The sequence below is a fragment of the Toxotes jaculatrix genome, chromosome 17 (genome assembly GCF_017976425.1).
Source record: "Toxotes jaculatrix isolate fToxJac2 chromosome 17, fToxJac2.pri, whole genome shotgun sequence".
NCBI lineage: Eukaryota > Metazoa > Chordata > Actinopteri > Toxotidae > Toxotes > Toxotes jaculatrix.
In genome coordinates, this window is record NC_054410.1 from 11,747,161 (window position 1) to 11,769,548 (window position 22,388).

General features: G+C 41.3%; 2 protein-coding genes across 2 annotated transcripts; both read right to left on the reverse strand.

Annotated features, from left to right (window-relative positions):
• Nucleotides 1–88: 88 nt before the first annotated feature.
• adam17a (ADAM metallopeptidase domain 17a) lies at nucleotides 89–12,552 on the reverse strand. Its single transcript, XM_041060490.1, has 19 exons — nucleotides 12,362–12,552; nucleotides 11,912–12,044; nucleotides 10,555–10,688; nucleotides 10,115–10,203; nucleotides 9,574–9,760; nucleotides 8,079–8,209; nucleotides 7,723–7,809; nucleotides 6,898–7,020; nucleotides 6,517–6,661; nucleotides 6,108–6,199; nucleotides 5,550–5,702; nucleotides 4,676–4,875; nucleotides 4,410–4,513; nucleotides 4,145–4,279; nucleotides 3,716–3,846; nucleotides 3,493–3,571; nucleotides 3,262–3,350; nucleotides 3,043–3,102; nucleotides 89–1,131 (listed from the first exon to the last, which is right to left on the reverse strand). Exons 1-19 carry the CDS (start codon nucleotides 12,465–12,467, stop codon nucleotides 703–705), a joined length of 2,607 nt encoding a protein of 868 aa, XP_040916424.1. The 5' UTR covers nucleotides 12,468–12,552; the 3' UTR covers nucleotides 89–702.
• Nucleotides 12,553–13,569: 1,017 nt separating this feature from the next.
• LOC121197030 (14-3-3 protein beta/alpha-1-like) lies at nucleotides 13,570–21,520 on the reverse strand. Its single transcript, XM_041060376.1, has 6 exons — nucleotides 21,379–21,520; nucleotides 20,412–20,831; nucleotides 16,726–16,849; nucleotides 15,740–15,903; nucleotides 15,550–15,645; nucleotides 13,570–14,674 (listed from the first exon to the last, which is right to left on the reverse strand). Exons 2-6 carry the CDS (start codon nucleotides 20,703–20,705, stop codon nucleotides 14,600–14,602), a joined length of 753 nt encoding a protein of 250 aa, XP_040916310.1. The 5' UTR covers nucleotides 20,706–20,831; nucleotides 21,379–21,520; the 3' UTR covers nucleotides 13,570–14,599.
• Between the last annotated feature and the right edge of the window lie 868 nt (nucleotides 21,521–22,388).

Sequence of the window (22,388 nt, forward strand, 5' to 3'; positions counted from 1 at the left end):
AACATCAATAATATTACTTAGCATCATTCACCTGTTAAAGTGTTAGTAGAGCAAACCTGTGCTTTAAAGACATTACTTTGTGCACAAGCATGAAGGGAGGAAAGGGCAGCTGACACTGTTATGTTTTTTTTTTTCCTTATGGTCCACAATCAAAGCTAACTTTATTTAAACAGGGCACACTGGCAAAAGCAGACGGAGCTTCAGGATTAATGTAATCACTTCATCTTTTTTGTTATTGAGAAAAATATCAAGCACCTATTTAGCCACTGTGACATAAAGATAATTGAACTTCTGGGGTGTGTTTGAGGAACAGGCCCACAGTGAATTTATTTCCAGACCCTCTCAGATTTCCCAGGCTTCATCTGGCCAAATGAAAAAGGCACAGCATTATTTCACACAGGCACACAAAAACATGAAACCACTCAGTAATTATTTTATCTGCAGTCACAGGGGTTTGAGATGACTCATGCATCATTTTGTACACTGAGTAATATCCACATCTAGTGGTGTGTGAAATCTGAGCCACAAACCAAATCGGACCGACAAAACGTTTTTGCTGTTACCTCTAAACAGTTGCTGTCTGTGACTTGTGATAAGTGAAAAGCCTGTGACGTTGCCCTGTGTTTGGATGTTCCCTAAAACACATATCAGGTTGCATGTACATGTTGGTGCTTTTAAACAAAAAGTGCTGGTTTCTTACTCTCAACACTCGGTCTCTTTAGTGTCAATGCAGTCCTGCCTCTTGAGGCGCCGTCGGTCCCTGCTTGGCGGTTTCTGTTCTGTCAGATCCTCGTAGGAGGATTTCATAGCCGACGAGCAGGCTCCTGCGGTTGTGAAATCGTCCGGTGGGCCCTCCTCTCCCAGGTGAGAGCCGCTGCTGGTGTCCTCCTGGATGGTGGCCATCCGCACCCCCCCTGCGCTGTCCGGGGTGGGGACGTAGCTCGGGCCGGGGGCCGGGGTACTGCTGCTGCTGCTGCTGCTGGCCGTGGGAGGGGCCCCGACCTGGCTCTGCTGATGAAGCTGCGGGGGCAGGGAGGAGGGCACGGTCCGGCCGGCGGAGGAGGAGGGAGGCTGAGGAGGTTTGACGATGCGCACGGACGCTGACTCGAGGTTGCTCAGCATTTCTTGACTCTGAGGAGCAAATTCAAGATGTGAGGCAGAAGCAAACCAAAGCTGTCCATCTCTGAGGTGAGATTCATTCCCTTTTTACTACATTCTGTTTAAATTAGACCATTAGATATTTCTCATGATCCTTACAGTTAAACACAGAAACATACAGTAATTTTACTGTAATAAACAATATTATTTCCAATATACTAAAGAGAAATTCAAAGACTATCTGCTGTCTCCATCCCCAAGAGCATTCCCAGTACCCCCAGTAAAAGTGGGAATGAGTAAAACCTTTCTCACAGAGCACATTTTGTTTTCTCAAACAGGTGTAAGTAATACTACTGATTGCTGCAGTCCACTTAGGGGCACCAGGGGCCTGGATATGGTGCAAAGACTCAGTGGCACACCTGAATGGAATTAAGCCATCATTCTTGTTATTAGGTGTGCCTGTGCCTTTTCTTCTATTACAAGTCAAAATGTCAGCTGTGAGAAAAGTCTGTGGAGGAAAGTACCCTCAGTCTCCACATGTTCCTAATCAAACCTTAAAAAAAGACTTAAACACAGTGCAAACAGCCATTACAAAAGAAAGAAAAGAATGGGTAAAGAACAAAAAACAAAAAAACGATCACCTGAAGGACATTACTCTTGTCTTGTTGTGGCTTTGACCAGCAGCAGATGCAAACTTAAAATGTTGACACACACTGCATCTGATTTCACAAAAGACAACAAGGTGCAGCCTGTTCCGTCCTTTCTCTGTTTGAATACTCCTAAAATGCAATCTTGCTTTCTTGAGGTAATTTCTGATCAGATAATGCCTCTGCACTGATCACGTCTGTGCAGGTGGACACACTTAACAGCTAATTAGTCGCATTTAACTGTTTTAGCTTTGAGCTCTCTCTCCTCTCTCAGATCAAAGACACAGGTGGCTTTGAGGGCTGGAAATGTGGAGCTCGATCAGTGATTACATCAAGGAGTAAGTGACTGCAGGAGTATCCCAAACGTGGGGCCACTGACCATGCATCATCATGGACTCAATGGCAACGCATCGCAACACCAAGCCATGGCACACGCACTCACCTATGGCAGGAGCTCTACTACAAACTTCCACCATCTGCTGCAGTTCCAATGAGAATGGAAAGGGCGATGGACAGGTCATTTGCAGCTTGAACCCAGCAGAGACAGTGACGCCATTACAGACGGATAGCCTGACTACTGGTCTGTGCCGCCTCAAGTCTGAACTTTTTCTGATTCTGTTCTCGCCATTTTATTTTTTCATTTACAACTAAATGAACTACATTCAAGTTAACACTCAGAAATTCAAAAGCTAATCTCTTTATGAAGACTGTGCGGGTGAGTGACATCGACCTGGAAACAAACATACAGCCCCATAACTCTTAACAGATTTGGATAAAAATGTTGATAAATCCTAATTTCTGAAGTGATGTCGCCTTTCCCCCCAACAGAGCTCTGCCACTTCAAACCAGTGAAAAGAGCGTAGACAAAAACGCATGATACAATTTTCTCTTTCTGCTTCAACTGATTGATTTTTACGATTCATAACATTAAATTTTTAAATTATCTATACTTTCTTCACCCACTGTCAAACACAGCAGAGATCGTTTTGGTGTTAAAAATGCAAAAAGTACATTTTTATTTTATTGTTGGTTGTTTGATTGTATTTATTTTCTGTTAAGTGGGATTGTGGCTGAATTGACATCTTGTAACACCTTGTTTTTTTTTAAATTGTGACAGATTATGTAAAGAGTCAATAAAAGCTGAGAAAAAATCCTGAATCATTAACCTTCGTGCTCACTTCATTGTTAAAGATGTCAGTGTTTTCAAAAAGCATTGGGATTGTATTAGTTTGGTTAGTGTGGCAGCAAGGCTAGTGCACAGGGTCATGAACAGGCATTAGAGAGGTGAGGAACTTACATTTGGAGGGTAGTAGAAGGACTTTGTGTTCTCCTCATACTGCTGATCAAGTCGTTTGTCCTGCAAAAAGAGGCACAAACAGAACAGCAGTGTCAACAGGTGAAGTAAAAGAACTCGAGTCATGACTGCAGCTGGTGAAGAAAAATCCAAAAAGGAGCAGTCTGCGGCACACTGACGACACTGGGAACTAGTGAAAATAGATGTGCAGCTGTTTCTTACCACACAGTGAACCAGGATACTGAGAGGAATCCAGAAGATGAGGGAAAACACCACGACTGAGCCCACTATGTTATCAGCCAGGAACTTCCCTGGTGGAGAGGTACGATTGTTGATGGTCACCAACAATAAAAACTACATATCGAAACTTATTTTCCTAATGCTTTAGAGAAAAGCTTCACAGTATTTCACATTGCTGCATTTTGTTAAAGCAACCTATTGTAACCAACTTACCAAATGTGTTAATGTCCAGCTTGTCGATAAAATCCCACAGTCTCTCAATCACATCCTGCACCTGCTTCATGCACTTTCCCTGTTTTAACACAAGACACAGCCAAATCAAGCTAAATCAATAAGCTCACTGTAACATTCATAAACTTTGGTAAGACCAATAATGGAAGTATAATACAATCAAATGTCTGTAGAGCTGACAGATCTAAAAGGTTTGGTCACTCACGCCCTCGTCACAGAAGCCCACAGTGCAGGGTTTTCCTTTGCGAAGGAAAAGGAATTTGCCATTGTTCTGGATGAAGGGAGAGCAGATACCATCTTTTCCCCTGCAGCACACTTTACAGGAGTTCTCAGTTTCTGATGACAGGAGAGAAGATAAGTCACTGTCACTTGCAAAAAACTTACATCTAATCTAAACTTACCATGTGGGGAAGAAGCAGTTGTTTTTGAATTTATTTAACTGTTTTAAGAAAGGCTTCTAGGAGCCCAGACACTTAGGACCATTCGGCACCTTCAGCTGATGTTTAAATATGAAAACTGCTAAAACATAAGTATGGAGGTGTCAGGAATTAAAATTCTAAAACAAACTTAAAGAAAACCATACTTGAGTGTTTTTCCCCAGGTATAATTTCTGAGACAAATGAACATCTTTTACCATTGCAGGCACAGGAGTGAAGGTTCTGCACGGCCTCACAGAAAGGGCTGCACTCTCCATTGTGACACCGGCCGTTGTCAACACACACAGTGTTGTCAGCTGCATTTGCAGGAGGTGGACATTCACTGCTGTTGCCTAGGAGATAAAGAAACGGTTAAGAGATTTAGTTTTTCACAATTATTTGAATTGATTAATAAAACACGACAGCGTACAGCCTTGCAGTGATTGCTGCAGTTCTCATATTAAACCAGCAGGTGGCGCTCACCTGTGCAGGAGGATGTGCCTTTACAGGTAGCACTAATGGGTTCCTGACACCGTACTCCTGCCTGCTCAAACATGCATTTCCTACAGCAAGGGCTGTTTCTGTCACTGTGGGCAGAACAGGAACATTTGAATCTATGTGTGTGTGTGTGGTTCCAAAAAAAAATCCTGAATCATTATGTCAAGTTCAGTCAAATAATCCAACATCTGAGTATGTATTTAGATTTGGAAATTTAGATTTTCTCTTGGATGATCTTTTGGGTTGCATACCTGCACTGTGCACCGTGTTTGAACTTGCAGTCGGATGAGCAGCAGGGGTCATCGTTGAGGTGGAGTAGCCCGGGGTCGCACTCCTCCCCATCCTCCACTCTGGAGTTCCCACATACCTTACTGTTCCTCTCCTTGAAGCACATTGGAGCCTTGAAACGTAAGGTTTTTCCTATGGAGATCTTGCTGCAGTTGGAAAAACGCTTTAGGTGGGAAGGAGAAGTAGACAGGGGTTAGATATTAAGCTAAGAGTGGATGCTTTTTGCTCAGCTGTGAAAGGTGATGGTGATAAGTGTCTGCCATAAACATAAATTGAATGACAGCAGATATAAATCTCTTTTTAAGAGCTCCTAGAGTACACAAGTAGGTGCATGGATAAAGGGAAACATGTTTCTGCCAGCAAAGAGCATCGATCGTGAGTTTACAGCCACATTAATGGCTTAATTTCCTTTGTGTGAATTTTTATTGTTTCACATTGATGTGATTTGAGATCTAGTTTTAACCCTTCTTCAAGAGAGCCCAGCTTTGAGAGCAGAACAAATTACAACATATAATCAGCAGCACTTTTTCACCTTGAAACGCTGCAAAAGTCAAATTACATATTAGCCGTTAAGGCCAATGGTGGAGGAGGTGCAGTACATTTACTGCCTGTCACATTTCGCAACTGTGACTCACATTTATCTAACACTCTGCAGAAGCACCTCATTTAGAAATGGCATTCACACTTCATTTTTACACTTTGCATCATTAACCCAGTGTGTCCTATTAACTGACTGACAGCATAGTTTGTTATATACCTAACACTTACAAGGTAGTAAGGCGTCTGTTGCATTGTACTGCATGTTGTAGTTAAATGTCATTTTTGACCTAGCTGTACCTTGTTGTTGACATGGTCTCCGCTCACAGCAATAGGGTACATGACAAACTTCCCCCCTTGGTCGTCACTGGGAGCACAGTAACGGATGTTGTCAGGGTCGTGCTCTGATCCAAAGTTATGGCCCAGCTCATGAGTGGTCACCAAATCTGCTTCCTGATGGGACACAAACACAACTTTTTACTCAATGGAAAGATGCTGGTGTTTGTGAATATTGTATATTCTCCCACTCATACTACTGCATGGATGATATTATTCAGGTTACAGTGTACACCCAATAAGCCCCAAATCCTAAGACGTCCTCCCAGTTTAAAACTAATGTTTTGAAAACCTAACTGTGAACTGTTCTGTGAAGCACGCAACACATGGGCACTTGAGGTGATAAAATGCAACAGGGTTGGCATCATTACTCATAACACCCCCACAAAGAGGTGTGTCTGCTCTGCTTACGGTCTCAACTTGGCAGGGTGACATGTTGCATAACACCCTGGCTGAAACCGAGTGCATCCAGTAATTAGTTTAGTCAAAAATGGTGATTGAGAAAATCAAGGTAAAACAGACCTTTGTGAGGATGGTTTTGCCGTAGTTCTTGGTGCTGGTCAAGCCGGTGTTGAGGTAACTGGGCTTCTTGACGGAGTGAGATGGATAGTAAGCTACAAATTGACACATCCAAAGAAACATGTCAGTATCTGTTTTGCTTTACAAAAGCCCCAGGTTTCAATATGCAGCTTTCTCTTTATTTTGCCTGAGTTCCCTGCCATTTTGGCAATTCCCAGATCAGTATTCACAAGCCCAGCTACTTTCACTTCCCATGAATTTAACAGATTTTGTGCTGTAGAAGCATAAATGGTCTCTAAAATGTGACACACACAAGCAGCACAATGTAATGTAATGCAGGACATAGCTGTATATATAGTAATTAATGTTTAAAGTAGGAAAACAAATCTGATGTTAAAAGCTGTGTCCTTACGTTTGGGACAGAGGCCGCCCAGGGCTTGAGCTTTGGAGGGGGCCACGTAGGCCAGCCCCAGTGTGCCCTCATCAAAATCCTGGTAGGTGAATAGGTGGGCCAGACACACAGTGGAGGCGTTGCCAGCTATGTCTGAGCTGAATTGCTGAGGGACACAAGTAGAACTGTTATCTACCAAGATTTGTATCTGTCAAAATCAGTTTTACTGATACACAAATATAGACAGATGCCTTAACTCTGACACCATGAGGATAAGTGAAGTGTTTTGGCACAATATTTTTTTATTAAGTGAGCCTGAACAACTGCTTTTTACCGCATCTTGCGATTATCATTACCATTCATTCATTCATTATCATCCGTCTCTTTGAAGCCTGTTCCTACCTCCAGGAGTTTCTTCACGTCCCAGACCTCTTTTCCTCTCACAGGGCTGTTCTCCATATTGTAGTGGACCCAGGTGCCAGTGTGGCCAGTGGGAGGGTTTGTAGGCTCTTTGTTGATGATGATCTGATAATGGTAACCAAAGATGTTATTTATGAACATTCCTCACAGGTGATCACAGAATTATTTAAAGGATTTTAACAAATCAAAATGAAACATTTCCTCTCCTTCATGATATCTGTTGCAGTTACATATTTAAAATGCATAAAGCAGATTAAATTTATTTCTCAAATGACAGGTGAATTATATATTACAGTAAAGTTCAACATAGTCTGTCAGATGTGGCCTAAACCCAGGCCTACGACAACAACTTTAATACATATAACATATTTCAAAAGGATCGTGTGACTCTCTATATGGCATTCCAGCATCAATTTTCCCAAAGATATTGGGGTTAAAAGCAGCAGCACACTACAAGTTTTCCTCGACTTTAGGGTGATGAAAATTGTAATATAACACTGAGTAGCTAAATGAATGCATATCTTTTCAGTGAGGAAACCCGCGACTCATCGTATGACAAACAGTGTCTCCATTCATTCCCAAAGCCTGTGGAACAAATTAAATTACCCCACGAGGCACACACACACAAAAGCTTTCAGTTCTTCCTAAAAATGCAGTTCTCAAATCCACTGAGGGACTGTGTTATTCCCAGCTTCAATTCTGGGAGTGACTTGATGTAAAACAAAGCTATGGGGCCGTTGGGAGCAGTGATGTCTGATGTTGAAGTGCTACATATTGGCCAATGAGTGAGACAACGACCACACACACCTGATGGATCTGAACCCCATAACCTTTGAATTCATCATCCCAGGTTGTGTTCCTATAAATGTCATCAACTCGATCAATCAACTCAATCTGAAGTGAGAAAAGAAAAAAATAACTTAGCAGGAATGATTAAAGCACAGAAATATATAAATAATCCTAAAAAAAATTATTTTGACTTTTTTTTTCACAGATATATTAGACTTACTAATTATAGATCACAGGTTTGTCAGTTTGTCAAACTAAACAGTGGAAATCATTCCGCTCTACTTCAATCTAATACCCTAAGGGTACATGTTAAACCTTCATATGTCTTTATGCACGAATTAGCTTTTATACATAGGAGGTACGTAAAGACAGACCAGGTAGTTGAGGGTGACGCTCTCTTGTCCGCGACCCATGTGTTTAAAGAAGCGGTAATCTGCCACCAGCAGCAGGGGGCAGGTGTTCTTCTTGTGGTCGTGGACCTGTCTTTTCTCTCTTAAGTGGTGCTCTACAAGGGAGAAGAAGCAGGAACAGTTTTAGAGTTTTAGAGATGAATATATCAGAAGAATTTTAGAAGGAAAAAATGGTCACAGGCAGAGAGAAAAACAAAACGACCACGTGTTTATAAGCACTGCCTTATTCATGCTACAGTCATGGGTAATCTTACATAAAGACAGATACATAAGGACATCAAGAAGCTGAACAATGAGGCCATGCTCCAGTATCCCATTGTTAATTGCCCTCATTTTCACATTTAGCAGCGTGTCTTCTTTTTTGTTTGCCTGTGAACTGATTAAAAGTTCTGCCTCTGTTCTTAAAGCCAGAAATTTTTCTTAACAGTTGATGCCCGAGCATGCCCAGAGAGGGACTGCGATTTTTCTCCCGCTACAGTGATGGTCATCCCATTGGTCACTAAAATGTTAGAAAAGAGTGAAAAATGCTGATGTCATACTAAACTGAGTAAATATGGGTTTTGAACTACTAGTTGGCCATATTAAGACATATGACACCTGGTTGTATTTTACAGAATAAACAATGAACTGATTGAGAAAATAATCAGCAGATTAATCAATGAGGGAAAAAATGTTAGTTGCAGCCCTAATTGCAGCATCTTTACTCCAACTCCAAAATAATAGGGGGTTAAATCTATGTATTTATGTAATTTTGCCATCTTTGAGCAGTCTGAAGTTGAATACTAACAGGACAACAGGAAGACATCCCATTTAAGGATTACATTATACTGTACAACTGGCTCAACACTGTGTGGGTGTGCACTGCGCTGGCTTCCACAACAAGCAGTGGGAGACCAGTGACGACTCAGAGTCATCTCATTGGGCAGCAGAGGCTCCATGAATTTTAATGCCTCCTCCATAAGAACCTTCACCTCCGACTCATCTCACCAACAAGTGCTTTCAACCAGAAGCCAGTGAGAGGTGTTTCAGATTTCTCCTCTGGCACATTACCACTGTTATATGCTTTACATTTACGACGCTGTACAAAAGAATCAAAAGGCATTTACATAATACCCAACTGTCAGTAGTGTGTGTGTGTGTGTGTGCATTACATAGGCTAGGATTTACAGATAAAAGGCTTTTATTACAGTGAATGTTACAAGATCTAACACCCACCTCCTTTGTCTCACTACTACAGCCTCCTCCTCCCTTCCCTCCACCTTAAACATTTGCTATCCTCCTACTCTTTATCTGCTCTTTGCCATCCACAAACAGAAGCACAGAGCCAAGGCTGCACCAGATTTGTGATCTTCAAACCACTTTATACTTCATCTTCACTTTACAACTACACAGGCACAAATGTGAACACATTTGCAAGACTCTCTACCACCTAGTGAGGGAAACACACAGCACAGCTCACCGTTTTTCTGGTCCACCTCCTTCCCGCCCAAATCCCCCCTGGCGGTCTGTGGCAGCAGGTCCACGTCCTCGGCGTGGATGTACCCGCACACTTTTGGAGAGACGATGCGACTCAGATTCTTGATGTCCTCAGAGCGATAAACCAGCAACCTGCCATCAGTGGGGGAATCTGTAAACCTCCACAGGGGCTGGATGGCACAGAGGTGATATTAGGAGGAGGTTGAGAGAAGAAAGAAGTGGCAACAAATTATATTTGTCTGAGTGTTTGTTTTTTTTCAAAATGCTGAGAAGAAATATCAAAGGAAAAAATCTGCCTTGCACTGAAAAGTTTTTACATTTACAGGCTGCAGCACTGTAGCACTGTATTCAATCATTTTTTTGGGAACTTTCTGTAAACTGGTGCCCTGTTCTTGGTTTTCTTTGGCTTTGGTAAGTTTATCACAGTCTTCAACACTGTGACCTCTCTACTGTCAAACGGCAGGGTCAGTTCTGCCTCTATCTGGATTCTGCAAAGAAACAATGACTGTACAGCTGCTCCTCACCTCTACGTTGTACTCCGCTTCATCGGTTAGAATGTGGGCAGAAAACTCATCTCCGTCTATGTGTGCCTGCACCCGTGAATTCTCTTCTCCTGCAAACACAAAACAAATAAGGTCACTATCAATATTTCCAGACTAAATCCTGTGACCTGCGACATAGAGGTGCACAGATACGTCAACATACTATTGTGTCAGCCAATATCATTTTGACAAAGCAGTACTGTCATCATCAATTATAGTTATTGCTGATATTCAGCAAATGATGCCACTTATTTGATCATAATTCCTCATATCAAGGTCTTAAAAATCAATTATTTTCCGGTTAAGTTTTACTAGTTTTGCACATGGAAATGAAGAACCTTAGAAAACGTGGGATCAGGGGAAAATACTGCATTTAAAAAACAAACAAACACAATTCCTAATTGTGTAAGTCATCCACTCACCAACAACATGTCCAGTGAAATAGTTCTTAAGATGAACATCATAGTTCTCCTCCCTCCCATGTTTATCAACAAACACAGCTTTAAAGGTGTCAGTGAAAAGGTCTGTGTTGGTTGTCAAATATAGCTTGAAGTGCCTGAGGTTGAAAAAAAGAAGATGAAAACACATCTGCAGTGATTACACAATGACGTCATACTGGATTTAAATTTGGGTAATATTTAATGCCACAAACAACAAAAAAGTGAGGAAATACTTTTATGATGAGTTTTTTTGTACCACAACCGTTTTAGTGTTATTTAGGCTTAAAATTCTTACATAAATTAGGGCGTGGTCACGTTGAGTGACAGCCCAGCCTGTCATTAACAGGCACTGGCAGTTAGCTCTTTGCTAAAGCATCGGCTGGGCTAGGCAGCTACATCCGGAGGCCTTCAGCGGTTGACAGGGGCTGCAGTGTCCGTGTTCGCCAATGTTCGGATAGGTTTTTGTGACAATATGGCTTGTTGTAATGTAGACTGTACTAACCGACCGTCTAAGGAGTCTGTGTTGCAGTTTTTTCGGTAAGTAAATTTCTCACAATTTTACCTGGATGTTTGCACTAATTAGCATGTATTAGCATATTTGCCGCTGGCTTATGACTTAATTGCCGATTTATGGTCGCTGCTGATAGCAGCTAATTTTAGGAACGCTGTTGCGGTGTGTTCCGTGCTATTTTATTTCGTCTCATTTTTCTGTTTAAAAAGTCCGACAGAGCAGCTCCGTCCGTAAGCGGCTGCCGTTGCTTGTATGCTGCTGTAACTGTAAGTGGATAGTGGGTGGAGGCAGCGGTGAAAGCCGATAAATATTAAATATTGCTCCGACCTAAGTGGGCGGGTTCTCGGCTACGTCCGTGTCTTATACAGTCTATGGTTATGAGCAAATAGCATACCAAAGATCAGTCGAGGCTACCGTAATATGAATCCTCAGCAATTTGAATTAGAAAATTCAGGAGGATATCTTCCGAGCTTAGAGTTGTTTTTAGTAGACAGAAAATAACATCGAGAGGGAATTTCCTACCAAAAAACCCTCTAATTTTGGAAAAGACTCACTTCATTAGCCTAACTCTGTCCATCAAAGCAGACTGTTGCCTGAAGGTTGATATGTACTTTACACAAGGCAGTGACAGTAGATGTTGACCCTCATCTCTTATAGTAACGCCCCGCTACCAATACCGTTACATTTCTTAACATACATATGGGCATGTCAAAATTGTTTTGATACAGACTTAATAAATTATAGATCTATTATTTAAAATAAAAGCCTCACAACAAAAGATCACAACAACTGTACTTTGAGTTAGGTTTATATCAGACGTGGGTGTACCTGTGCAGGGCTCTGAAGCTCACCAGGCGCTCCAGGTGGGACTGGGTGTGGACGTCCCTCTTCCTTACGCTGTGCAGTTGGAGGCCTGACAATGGCAGTACCTCAAAGTCTGACAGGATGGAGTCAAGAGCATCTGGAAGACACACATGGCCGAGTAGAAACCGCGTTTGTTCATATAAAACACTAGAGTGCCACTGTCACAGACCACAACCTGACAACCCACCTCCTCATCTGATATGATACGGTTTTATTTAGCAGCTAGCCAGGACTGAATGGCGTAAGATGATATAACAGCTTAGGTAAACAGCGATTTGGGTTATCACAGTAGGTAAAATGCAAAATAAGCATTAATAATGTATAGCAATCGTCGTTTACACTCATTATTTAAAAGACAGCTAGCATTTACATTAAAGCTAACGTTAGCTTAGGTTAGCTTGCTAAGTTAATTACCAAACTCCGGGTTTTCTTCCTGATTCTTCTCAGTAGTAACTCTTGACTTAACAGCACCGTTGACCCAGCAAGGAGCCAGAAAGGCAAACAGCAGTATGGTCCTCATTTTCAGGCGGATCAGACAGCTATTCTAGCGCTGTCATTGCCCCAGGTTTTCTCGGTTTGACTGGACCGCTAACGTTAGCTGAGCTACCCGGAAATGCACCGAGTGGAAAACATCCGCTTTCAGTACAGTGAACAATGTAAGGACAGCAGTGAAGAGACCCGTTATTAGCAGAAGTAAAACTACCACTTTTGCTGAAAGGACCTTTTAAGAACATAAATACACAGTATTACTTATACAACACAATACTAATTCTAATGCACAGCCAGAATTAAATAATATATCATTACGAGTATAAGTAAAAGAAAGTACAATATACATAAAGTATTGAAAGCAGAAGTACTCGTAATGCAGGAGAATGGTCCGTGTCTGTAGTTCTATTATTTCATTTGTTATTATTTCGAAAGCATGAACGTTATTTAAGCAATAAACGAGTTGAATCTGTTAATTATTTTGCAATTTGATCATAGTTTGTAAAGTAAAATCTTAATCTGTAAAGCAACTAAAGCTGTTAAAAAAGACTGTCAAGCATGATAGGTTCCTCTATACATAGTATCATAAAGTAGAAATGTCATCAAGAAATTCAAAATTATACTGTTATTAAATTCATGTACTTCTTCGCACTGCTGCCAAGGATAGATTGACCACAAAAAAAAAAAAGAAAAACCCCTCCATGGACAATTGCCCGCATATGGTTATTTGCCATGATGCTTCCGTGGCTCTTTGATTGTATATGTTACAGAGTATGGACAAACAACAGGTATTTCAATCTGATATAATCCATTGTATTTTATTAACTCACTATGTTTCTTGTAATAATAGATAAAGTATTATGCTCTAATGTAGTGGAGAAATATCATTCGACAAAGTGAAATGTTTTTTTTTCTCCTCAAATAGTGTAAATACTGCTCAGAAGTGTCAACTTGTAATTTCAGGTAAATTTTGCAAAAGCCAGAAGAAAATTTACCAAATTTCCCCATAGAAATGTGTGTGAGCAATTTAACTATAAAGTAGAGCATTTCACAACAATATTAGATACAGGACATTTATAAATGTCCAAGCAAATGCAATATGGAAGTAAACAAAACAGAAAGACAAGCTTGGACTTGGTTTATAAAATGTTTTATTTATGTTATAACATAGCTGATACATAGGGTTTTCAAACAGTTCCACAAGGCTTTTGGGGACTACAATTGAATGAATAGCAAAACAATAGTGGTCCAAATCTCTAATGACAATCACTGGACAGACTAACAAATCACCCTCTTGTAGGATGTGTACAAACCTGCATTGAAAATTACTTAACTTGACACTTGGACTTTTATGTATGTGTGTGTGTGTTTGTGTGTGTGTGTGTGTTACAGCAATTGTTCCCATTCCAGTGTAATATCTCAAGAGACATGCATGACAGAATTGTCTTCTCCCCATTAAAAAGGTCCCTGCATTTGGTCAGACAAACGAGCACCACCATTCCCCTCCCAACAAACAGACATGCTTCAGTGATAGAGTGGCATCATAACCAGGGCAGAAAGTGAGGATTTCACCAATGGGCACTACTTGGCTGTATTATAGTTTTTTTTGCCAGCATGTAAAGTACACTGGCTTTCCCTGCAGTATGAAAATTCTATTTGAAGTTGGACTTCAGCTGCTGTAACCGTACCACGTAACTGTAGAGACAGACACACTTCAGAAAAAAAAGAGGTACAGGGGAAACTAGTTTTAATATCTAACATTTTTTATTGGGGAAAAAAAATCCAAACTTTCTTGATTGATGGGATTTAGACCGACAGTTGTTCAACGATGGGACTTAATTTTTTCTGCCTCTAAATTGAGCTAGGAGTCTGATACCATTGTCAAGCTACCAACCACTTTTCTACAGCTGAAACTGCACACATGGGAAGACCAGGACAAACACAAACCAAAAGAATGGAGGGTTTCTCTTTTCACCAGTTGTCCAAATCTGCATTGTGAAAAGAATGATTATTCTTTTATTTATTTCCTTACACAACTCTTTTCAGCAATGGGTTTCATTGGTAGAATGTTTGAGTGGAGCAATAAGGAATGAAGGATGTGTAAAAAGTTTTTTTTTTGTTGTTGTTTTTGGAGATGACCCCAACATTGAGGGCTTGTGTGTTTTAGTTCTCATTCTCGCCGCCCTCTCCTCCTTCTCCGCCATCACCCTCCTCAGGAGCGTTGTCTGATGTCCATAACTGGGGAGAGAAACAAAGATATTTGAAATACAGCCAAATGTCCATACTCCCTCTCTCGCAAGGAAAAACAACAACAACAAAAAACAAAACATTGGATCTCTCATTCATGCATGTATTCATAAGCTTTATGCAGTACTTTGTAGAGGCACTGTCTGGCAGCGATTACACATTTGAGCTTTATTAGAAATGTCTCTGAACATCTGTACATGTCTCTTTCGGACACTTTCTTCAGAGACTTGTTCAGTTTTGGTAAAAAAAAAAAAAACTCATCTCATGATTACAGCCACTACTCTGTCATATATGTCAGCATCCACTGGAAGTTATACATGTTTGATACAAATTTAATAGCTGATCAAACCTCATTTGATAATGATTATCTACTTATCCTCTGTTTGTTTTTCAACTTCATTTATGTCTGTTACTGAGTTACATCTCTTAACATGGTTTTACCAAGTTCTTGTTAAGGGCACTTCATAACACTATACATAAGGAGGCAAAACATTCAGTAGAAGCAAGAGCAAAAAATGAAAGAGACACATTTCAATGACATATAACCAAAGCCCCATGACAAAATTTAATGTATAAAGCAGCATAAAGTCTGTCTGCTGAAGCACAGGTTACTTGGAAGATTCTTTCTGTGGACACTGGACTTCACCTCCATAGAAAACAAAAACGCCATGCTTAAAACTGAAAGTATGCCTGAAAGTGTGGGCTTTAACCCAGATTTTGCCATTTGGAACACAAGCTTCCTTTCAGACACGACTGAGTATCATACGAGTTTGTCTGAAGAGATTTAAAGACAGACATCAAGACAAGCAAAACAGATGTTCCATAGTAATGATCGCCTCTGTGCCGTGTGAGAGCAGAACACTCACTGTCAGGTTGTCTCTGAGGAGCTGCATGATAAGAGTGCTGTCTTTGTACGACTCCTCATTAAGCTGGTCGAGCTCTGCAATGGCATCATCAAATGCCTGTAATCAAAAGAAGGAAAATGTTAACTGGTTTGAACCTACTATAAGACAACTGAGGGCAAGTGACAGATTTTTGTAAGAAAAGTCTGCAGACCTTTTTGGCCAATTCGCACGCTTTTTCTGGGGAGTTGAGGATCTCATAGTAGAAGACGGAGAAGTTAAGGGCCAAGCCCAAGCGGATGGGATGTGTGGGGTCCATCTCGGTCTTGCTGATGTCAAATGCTTCCTGGTACGCTTGCTGTGAGTTTTCAATGGTCTCTGGAGAAAGACGAAGGAATCAAAAAAAGATAATAATAGTCAATGTATGTTAAAGTAAAGGCTGAAATACAAGTCCACTTATGGCAATATTGTTTTTAAACTTCTTAATACACAACAGCAACAAAGCAAAGCATTTTGTCTCACTGAGAAGAATATGAGCTGCACTTAACAGTTCGCACAAAAGCGGAGCATAACAGTTACACATTTGTGGTTTTAAGGGGGTTATGTAGCAGACTATTCCATAGAACTGCTGCAGACTTTAAGAAGAAACCATGGGAGAAATCAGGTTTAGTGTCTTTTTTTACACTTTTGCATGAATTTAACAGCGAGATATAAGGTGTTGATTAGTGAGCTTTAAAGATGCTGGTAGGCGGATTTTATTACCTTCAGAGCCCATTTACAGTGTTTGTGCTAAGCTAAACTACACAGCAGTGGGCTCCAGTATCCTATTTACTGCCCAAATGTGAGAGTGCTATCATATTCTTCACCCACTCCTGTTGTGCCCTCCTATAAGATGGGACACTGTGGTCACACAACCGTGACACATCGACCCATGTGACATCATTTCCAGCTCCAAGACAAAATCTGGCACATTCCTATTTGGAGTGTGAAGGGGCCCAGATTCAAAAAGGCAGAGGGAGGCTTATTTTAGGTTTTACGTACAAATGAAAACGACTGGACATCTCAAAGACTCCCAACTACAGTCCACCCAAAGAGAAGCAAAGCAATAAGAAACAGAACAAACCAAAAAAAAAGTAAATGTAAACTTAACATGTTGGTGCCTTTCTAAACAAAATAAACTGAATACTAAAAAAAACTTACTTGATTTGTCGTCTCCAGAGGCAACTTCAGCAAGGTATCTATAGTAGTCCCCCTTCATCTTTAAATAGAAGACTTTGCTCTCAGGATTTGTGGAGTTTCCAATTAAATAATTATCCAGCAGTTTCTGTGAAGACAAAAATGTCAGATCAATTTAATTGGACATACAGAGGAAATATTGAACAGTAAGACTTTTCAGACCAATGATCTAAACCACAAGCACACCACGACGCCCGACAGACAGATAAAGAGCCAAATCTGAAGGACGATAAAAAACTGAGACTGCAGTGACGCCATATTTACTGAGCAGTCACCTATTGTGCGAAATTGGGCACCACTTAAGATGAACAAACACATCCCACGTTTGCATGGTGCAACACAAAACATAGGTGGGGCTCACCCATCCTAAGTGTCCCATTAGCCTCTATCCACCAGAGAGCACTACTCTCTTTGCTCTTCATAGCTGCTTGGCTGAATGATTAATGAGCACAGCTCTGCTCCACCAGGAGTCAAGTACATGTGCTCACCTGGTGTCATTTATAAGGAAACATTTTGCTCTGTGTCAGTTTCTGCTAAAGTCGCTCCAGATTGTCCTCAACCAGGCCAGGCCTCTAGTGTGTCCCCAGCTGTCTTTTGCCCCAGATTCCACACTCTCCCAATGTCAGCACTGTATAGCAACATTTGATGTCTTACTGCTGACACCAGTCTTATTGCTGATTTTAAAAATGTTGACATCATTCTTTCATTCCCTGCTGAAGTTTACTCACAAATGCTCCATTGGCAAACTCTAGGGAAAGATTCAAAGCACTGCCTGCATTGTGTCATACTCCCGATTATTACTTGAAACCGCAGCGCAAAAAAAACAACAAAAAAAACATGGTGCAGCAAGTGAATGTATATTAAATAAACCAAACACAGCTCCATCTCAGTCTGGTAAATTCAGGAACCACCTCTACCAAGTCTTTAGAGTGCCGAGTTTGGATCAAAGTTACAGCTAGAAGAGGATTTGAGGTCAGCTGTTGAACTGTGGGTTTACTACTGCTCCTTTTCAATTAGATCACCCTGAAGATCTGAACTGTGTAACACAGTATATAGCAGATCAGGGGACTGAAAGACTTCTTTTCACAACCCTAAGATTAAATTGTTAAGAAAATTTAATCTGTGTTCTCCCACTAAAAAGGGCATGGTGCAGCTTCTAAGGACTGTACTCTCTAAAAGCAACTATTGGTTGGTTAAATTAGGGAAAATGCTTTAAACAATACAGTAAACAAAGTAGTAACAGTAGTAAAATATGTGGTAATGTGGCAAAAACATAAAACAAATCATACGTGCTACAAATCACATCCTGTGATTACACTCTAAGGCCAAGTTATCCGTCTTTCAATGGACATGAGAAGATTACTAAGGCTAATCTGTGTCGGTGAAACCATGGCTTATGCTCAAGTTAACAGATTTAGAGAGCAGATTAATCATTTCACCCAGAACGACAATGCTTGCCAACACCTCAGCCCTAACAACAGTCCTGGCTGAGAAGCATTATGGTGTTCGGAGACGATATACATCCTCTTTGTCTTTTACTTACATACATTTACATTTTTTTTTTTCTTTTTTAAAGGGAAAAAAGAGTTTCCCCTCTCTGACCTGGGAGACAGAAGCTGCTCTCGCCTGAGCCAAACCCTCCCCAGCAGCCACTCCCCAGTCATTTACTGACACAAAGATTGGCTCAGCCAAAACACGTGCATGTCTCAAGTGCTAAGCATTCCTCTTTCACTGCATGCTCTGCACAATAGACAAGAAGAGGAGTAGCCTTGCTCCCAGCGCTTTCCACAAAGCTCTGATTTCAGTCACCAGTGCTCACAAGAAAGCACAAAATGGCTTTCCTGAATGAAAGACTGACTGGTTTTGTGTGCCTTTACATGTCTAACAGCAATTGATACACACTTTCCAAGTGTGGACAAATATCTTTTTATCAGTTCAATTAGCAACACTAGAATATGCTTCAGAGCGATAGATTTAAGGTGGTTCTAGGTTTTGTTTTCTCTACTCAGCAAATGTGATAATCAGGCAGGTACAAAAACAAAATGTGACTATGTCCTACCACTAGAATACCTGATCCACATTTTGTATTATTTCATTTGGTCTGAATATTCAGATGTCAAAGTACAGTCATGTTCTGAAGAAGAATGAATAGCCTTAATCTACTCAGCTGACACCCTGTCAGGTTCACAAGCCCTACACTCACATCCTGTGAGGAAACTGGAAACCAAACATCCCCATGCCTCTGCTGCCTCTCAGCTGAGACCTGCTTTCACCTGAGATGCAAGTTTCACAGTCTACTATACAGGAAATCGAGAAAGGGGGCACACAAGGAGCTTATTTGTCTATTGCGGTCTCTGCTCTTCTGCCTTTGTGGGTACAAGTTAAGGCATGAAGACTGACACACCCTCCTCTGCTGACAAACCCTCAGTCAACACTCGCTAGCACAGACACTGAAAGCTGAGTCACAGCCGTGTAAGCGCACAGTCTCAGGAACACCCATGGGAAGCTGGTGGAAAATGACTGGCCCCAGCAGCTTTGCAGTGCATTTTACAGACAGCAACTAAGGGAAATTATCTCAATCTTACAGCTAAGCTTCCACCCAGATCTCTTCTAATCCATTATGAAGGCAGGCTAGAAATAATGTCAAGCACCAATCTGTGCTGTTGCATTAGATTAAACAAGAGGTGAAAGCATACGGACCCCCCAACCCCCACCCCCACTACCAGCAGTATTCCAGTAAAGCTTAGCCTTGAAATGTGGAGAGTAATGTCTGAGAATAAATTTCATTTGTCTATCAAGCACAGTTTCATTGGTTTCAATCTGTGGCTCAGCAGGAGGGTGTCTCTTTTGGCAAACTGTACAAACTGGGGTTTAGAGTGAATATGAACCATTTATGCATGTAAATTCTTGCACTTGGCTAACTATATTAGGCTTCTATCTGCCAGATGGGACTGCATGGATACTGAATACATAGCACAGCTTTACAGAACAAAAAGTATAAAGCTTATCTTTCCTGCGTGCTCTCTCTCCACCCATTCAGACACACCTTGCTGGTGTAGTGACTATGACCTTTTGTCAGTTCACGCCCTCACAATGTTTCAAGCCCATTGTTCTAAATCCAGATTCCCCAAAGGCAGGAACAGTGGGAGGACTATATAATACTTCCTTGTCCTCTCTGGCTTTAGAGGCCATATTTATACAACAGAGGAGCTCACAGGAAACAGGGAAGATGCCATTTAACACAGTATTGGAATAAAAATAATTATGTGTCACTATGAATGACACAATTCAAATATGTTCACGTTTAAGTAGTGCAAACCTAATTTCTTCCAACATTTTTTAAGTGCGTCTCTAAATAATTAGACTACACTAGGCATTTCCTCATACAACAAAAATATGTAAAACCCTCTTTACTTGCCTCAAGAGCAACAGGGAGGATGTTTTAAAGAAACCACAGTGCAATTTTATTCATCACTGATTCAAGTTGGTTTAGTTCATTATAATTTAACCAGCAGCGAACTAATATAGCTCTGCCTAGAGAGTACTTTTGCAGAGAGATGGTTTCCATCTCACATACAGGTATGGATCCATGCAGCAGACTTAAAAAAAAAAAAGAAGATGATGCTTAGAGTAAAAAATTGATACTTTACCAAAACGCTGTTGCAGATGTCTTGCAGCTCCTTCTCCACCTTCTCCCGATAATCCTTGACCAACTGCTGCTTCTTCTCGCACCCCTCGGTCTTCAGTCCGATGGTGGACATCACCCTCCATGCGGACCGCCTCGCCCCAACCACGTTTTTGTAGGCGACGGACAGCAGGTTCCTCTCCTCGTTTGACAGCTCGCCTCCCTTCTCCGTAACCTCCCTCATGCAATCTGCCATGTCGTCGTAGCGCTCAGCCTGCTCCGCCAGCTTGGCCTTCTGAATAAGATCCGTTCTATCCATAGTTTATAAATTTTAGGGGACTGAGAAATCAGAAATCCGGGGGTATGTGACAGTCAAGGACTGGTGAGTTGAAGAATGGGTGCAGCAAGGGATCGGCGATGTTATTCCCCACAGTAACGTTACAAGCTGCGAAAAAGAGTTGATAAAATTAAATGTAAGTGGAGATCAAAATAGTCCGCCGACCACCATCATCATTATGGCATAAGGACATGCATCCGCCCGGTATTAGCTTGAACGTGCACTCGGTAACATCAGTAATTTAAAACGAACGAAACCTCGTTTCCAGACACTTTTACTTTTAGTGTTAAAATTTTAGTGTTAAAATTACCAGCCCGCTTTGACTACTATTAATGTACAGAATGTCTCACAACGTGCACTGTAATACAACGAACAGACGCTATCTATATACAGTGTTTCTACGCTGAGGCTGGCTGCGAGCATCGGAAGCAGAGATCTGCGGGCAAACCCCGCCACAAAGCTGTCTGGTGCAACTAGCAAGTTAGCCAAAGCTAGCTGGCGTTAGCTACATCGGCCACTCCTTTCAATAAAAAAATATCACGTTAGCGTTACTCACACAACACACTAAATGAACCACAACCTGCCAGTTTAGCGATCAACCTGCCATAACTCATTTAAAAGAAAAGAAAATAATAAAATACTCATCGTTTCTGACCTACTGAGGTCCAAATTTGCTCCACAAATTGATCCGATTTGACAGATTGGTCAGAAAGGCAAAGAACGGCAGCAGCAGCAAAAACCCTACTGTGCTTGCTGAAACGAGGCGTTTCGTCTTGCTGTCAACTCTCCAATCGTAAATCGTAGTCTCCCTTAATTGACAGAAATGTTTCGCTGTGTGAACCAGTAGTTGTTTAGCGCGGGGGAAGCAGGCGGGCCTTCGAGGATAGTTTGCCAGACCGGAACGCTGCAGCGGCTGGGGCCACGGGGTTTCCTCCAATTAGAGCAAGGGATGAAGACGTCATCGCATTGCCATGGTAATGCTCATCCAAACGCTCCCTGCTTTCACATACTAGAGGCTCTGTAGGCGGGTGTGGCACTCTCTCTCTTAGTTGGACGTTTAGGCTGTCTCTTTTAAGTTTATATGTTGTATTTTTCTCTTTGTCAACACGTCCCATGAAAACAACAATGACTTTATCTTGCTTACAGTACTGTTTGTATAGCTAAAGCCTGGTGTAGCTTATTTGTTTGTGTCATAGACCTCCCTTGTTGTCCAAGAACTGTGACACAAAACATGGGAGACATGCTCCCTCATTAGCATGAACAATAAACGTAGTTTATTTTGAGAGAGAGGAACTAAACATTGTTCTTTTTAGTGGTGATGCTTTGTTTCTTCCTGACACGAAAGATAATGTAAGTAATTTACAGTCTAGATTATGTTAATGCTTTTTTCTTGTAAGTGCACAACTTAATTTTTAAAATACCTTTGGTTTAACTCTTGTTTAACGTGTCTCATCTTTCTTGTAGACTTTTCCACACTGCTCTGTAGGTTTCTCAGTGATTGGCTATATCCACCTGTGTGTAGGGGATGAAAATGGCCTCTGTACATTCAGGGAGGGATCAGTTTCTGCTCTGGAATGCTTCCCCCATGACTCCTGAAATTCTACCTGAAACCTTTTGGCAGTAGGTGAACAGACAAGGACTCACACATGCTAGTATACCTGTATT

Bases quoted from the DNA above. Each gene is read 5' to 3' on its own strand.
- LOC121197030 (XM_041060376.1), bottom strand. From the start codon at position 20,705: ATGGATAGAACGGATCTTATTCAGAAGGCCAAGCTGGCGGAGCAGGCT. The intron at 16,850-20,411 runs GTAAAGTATCAA...TTGTCTTCACAG, and splicing joins ACATCTGCAACAGCGTTTTG to AAACTGCTGGATAATTATTT. The intron at 14,675-15,549 runs GTGAGTGTTCTG...TTCTCTCCCCAG, and splicing joins TCCTCAGAGACAACCTGACA to TTATGGACATCAGACAACGC.
- adam17a (XM_041060490.1), bottom strand. From the start codon at position 12,467: ATGAGGACCATACTGCTGTTTGCCTTTCTGGCTCCTTGCTGGGTCAAC. The intron at 10,204-10,554 runs GTGAGTGGATGA...TTGTGTTTGCAG, and splicing joins TTTCACTGGACATGTTGTTG to GAGAAGAGAATTCACGGGTG. The intron at 8,210-9,573 runs GTGAGCTGTGCT...TCTCCCTTGTAG, and splicing joins GGAGGTGGACCAGAAAAACG to AGCACCACTTAAGAGAGAAA.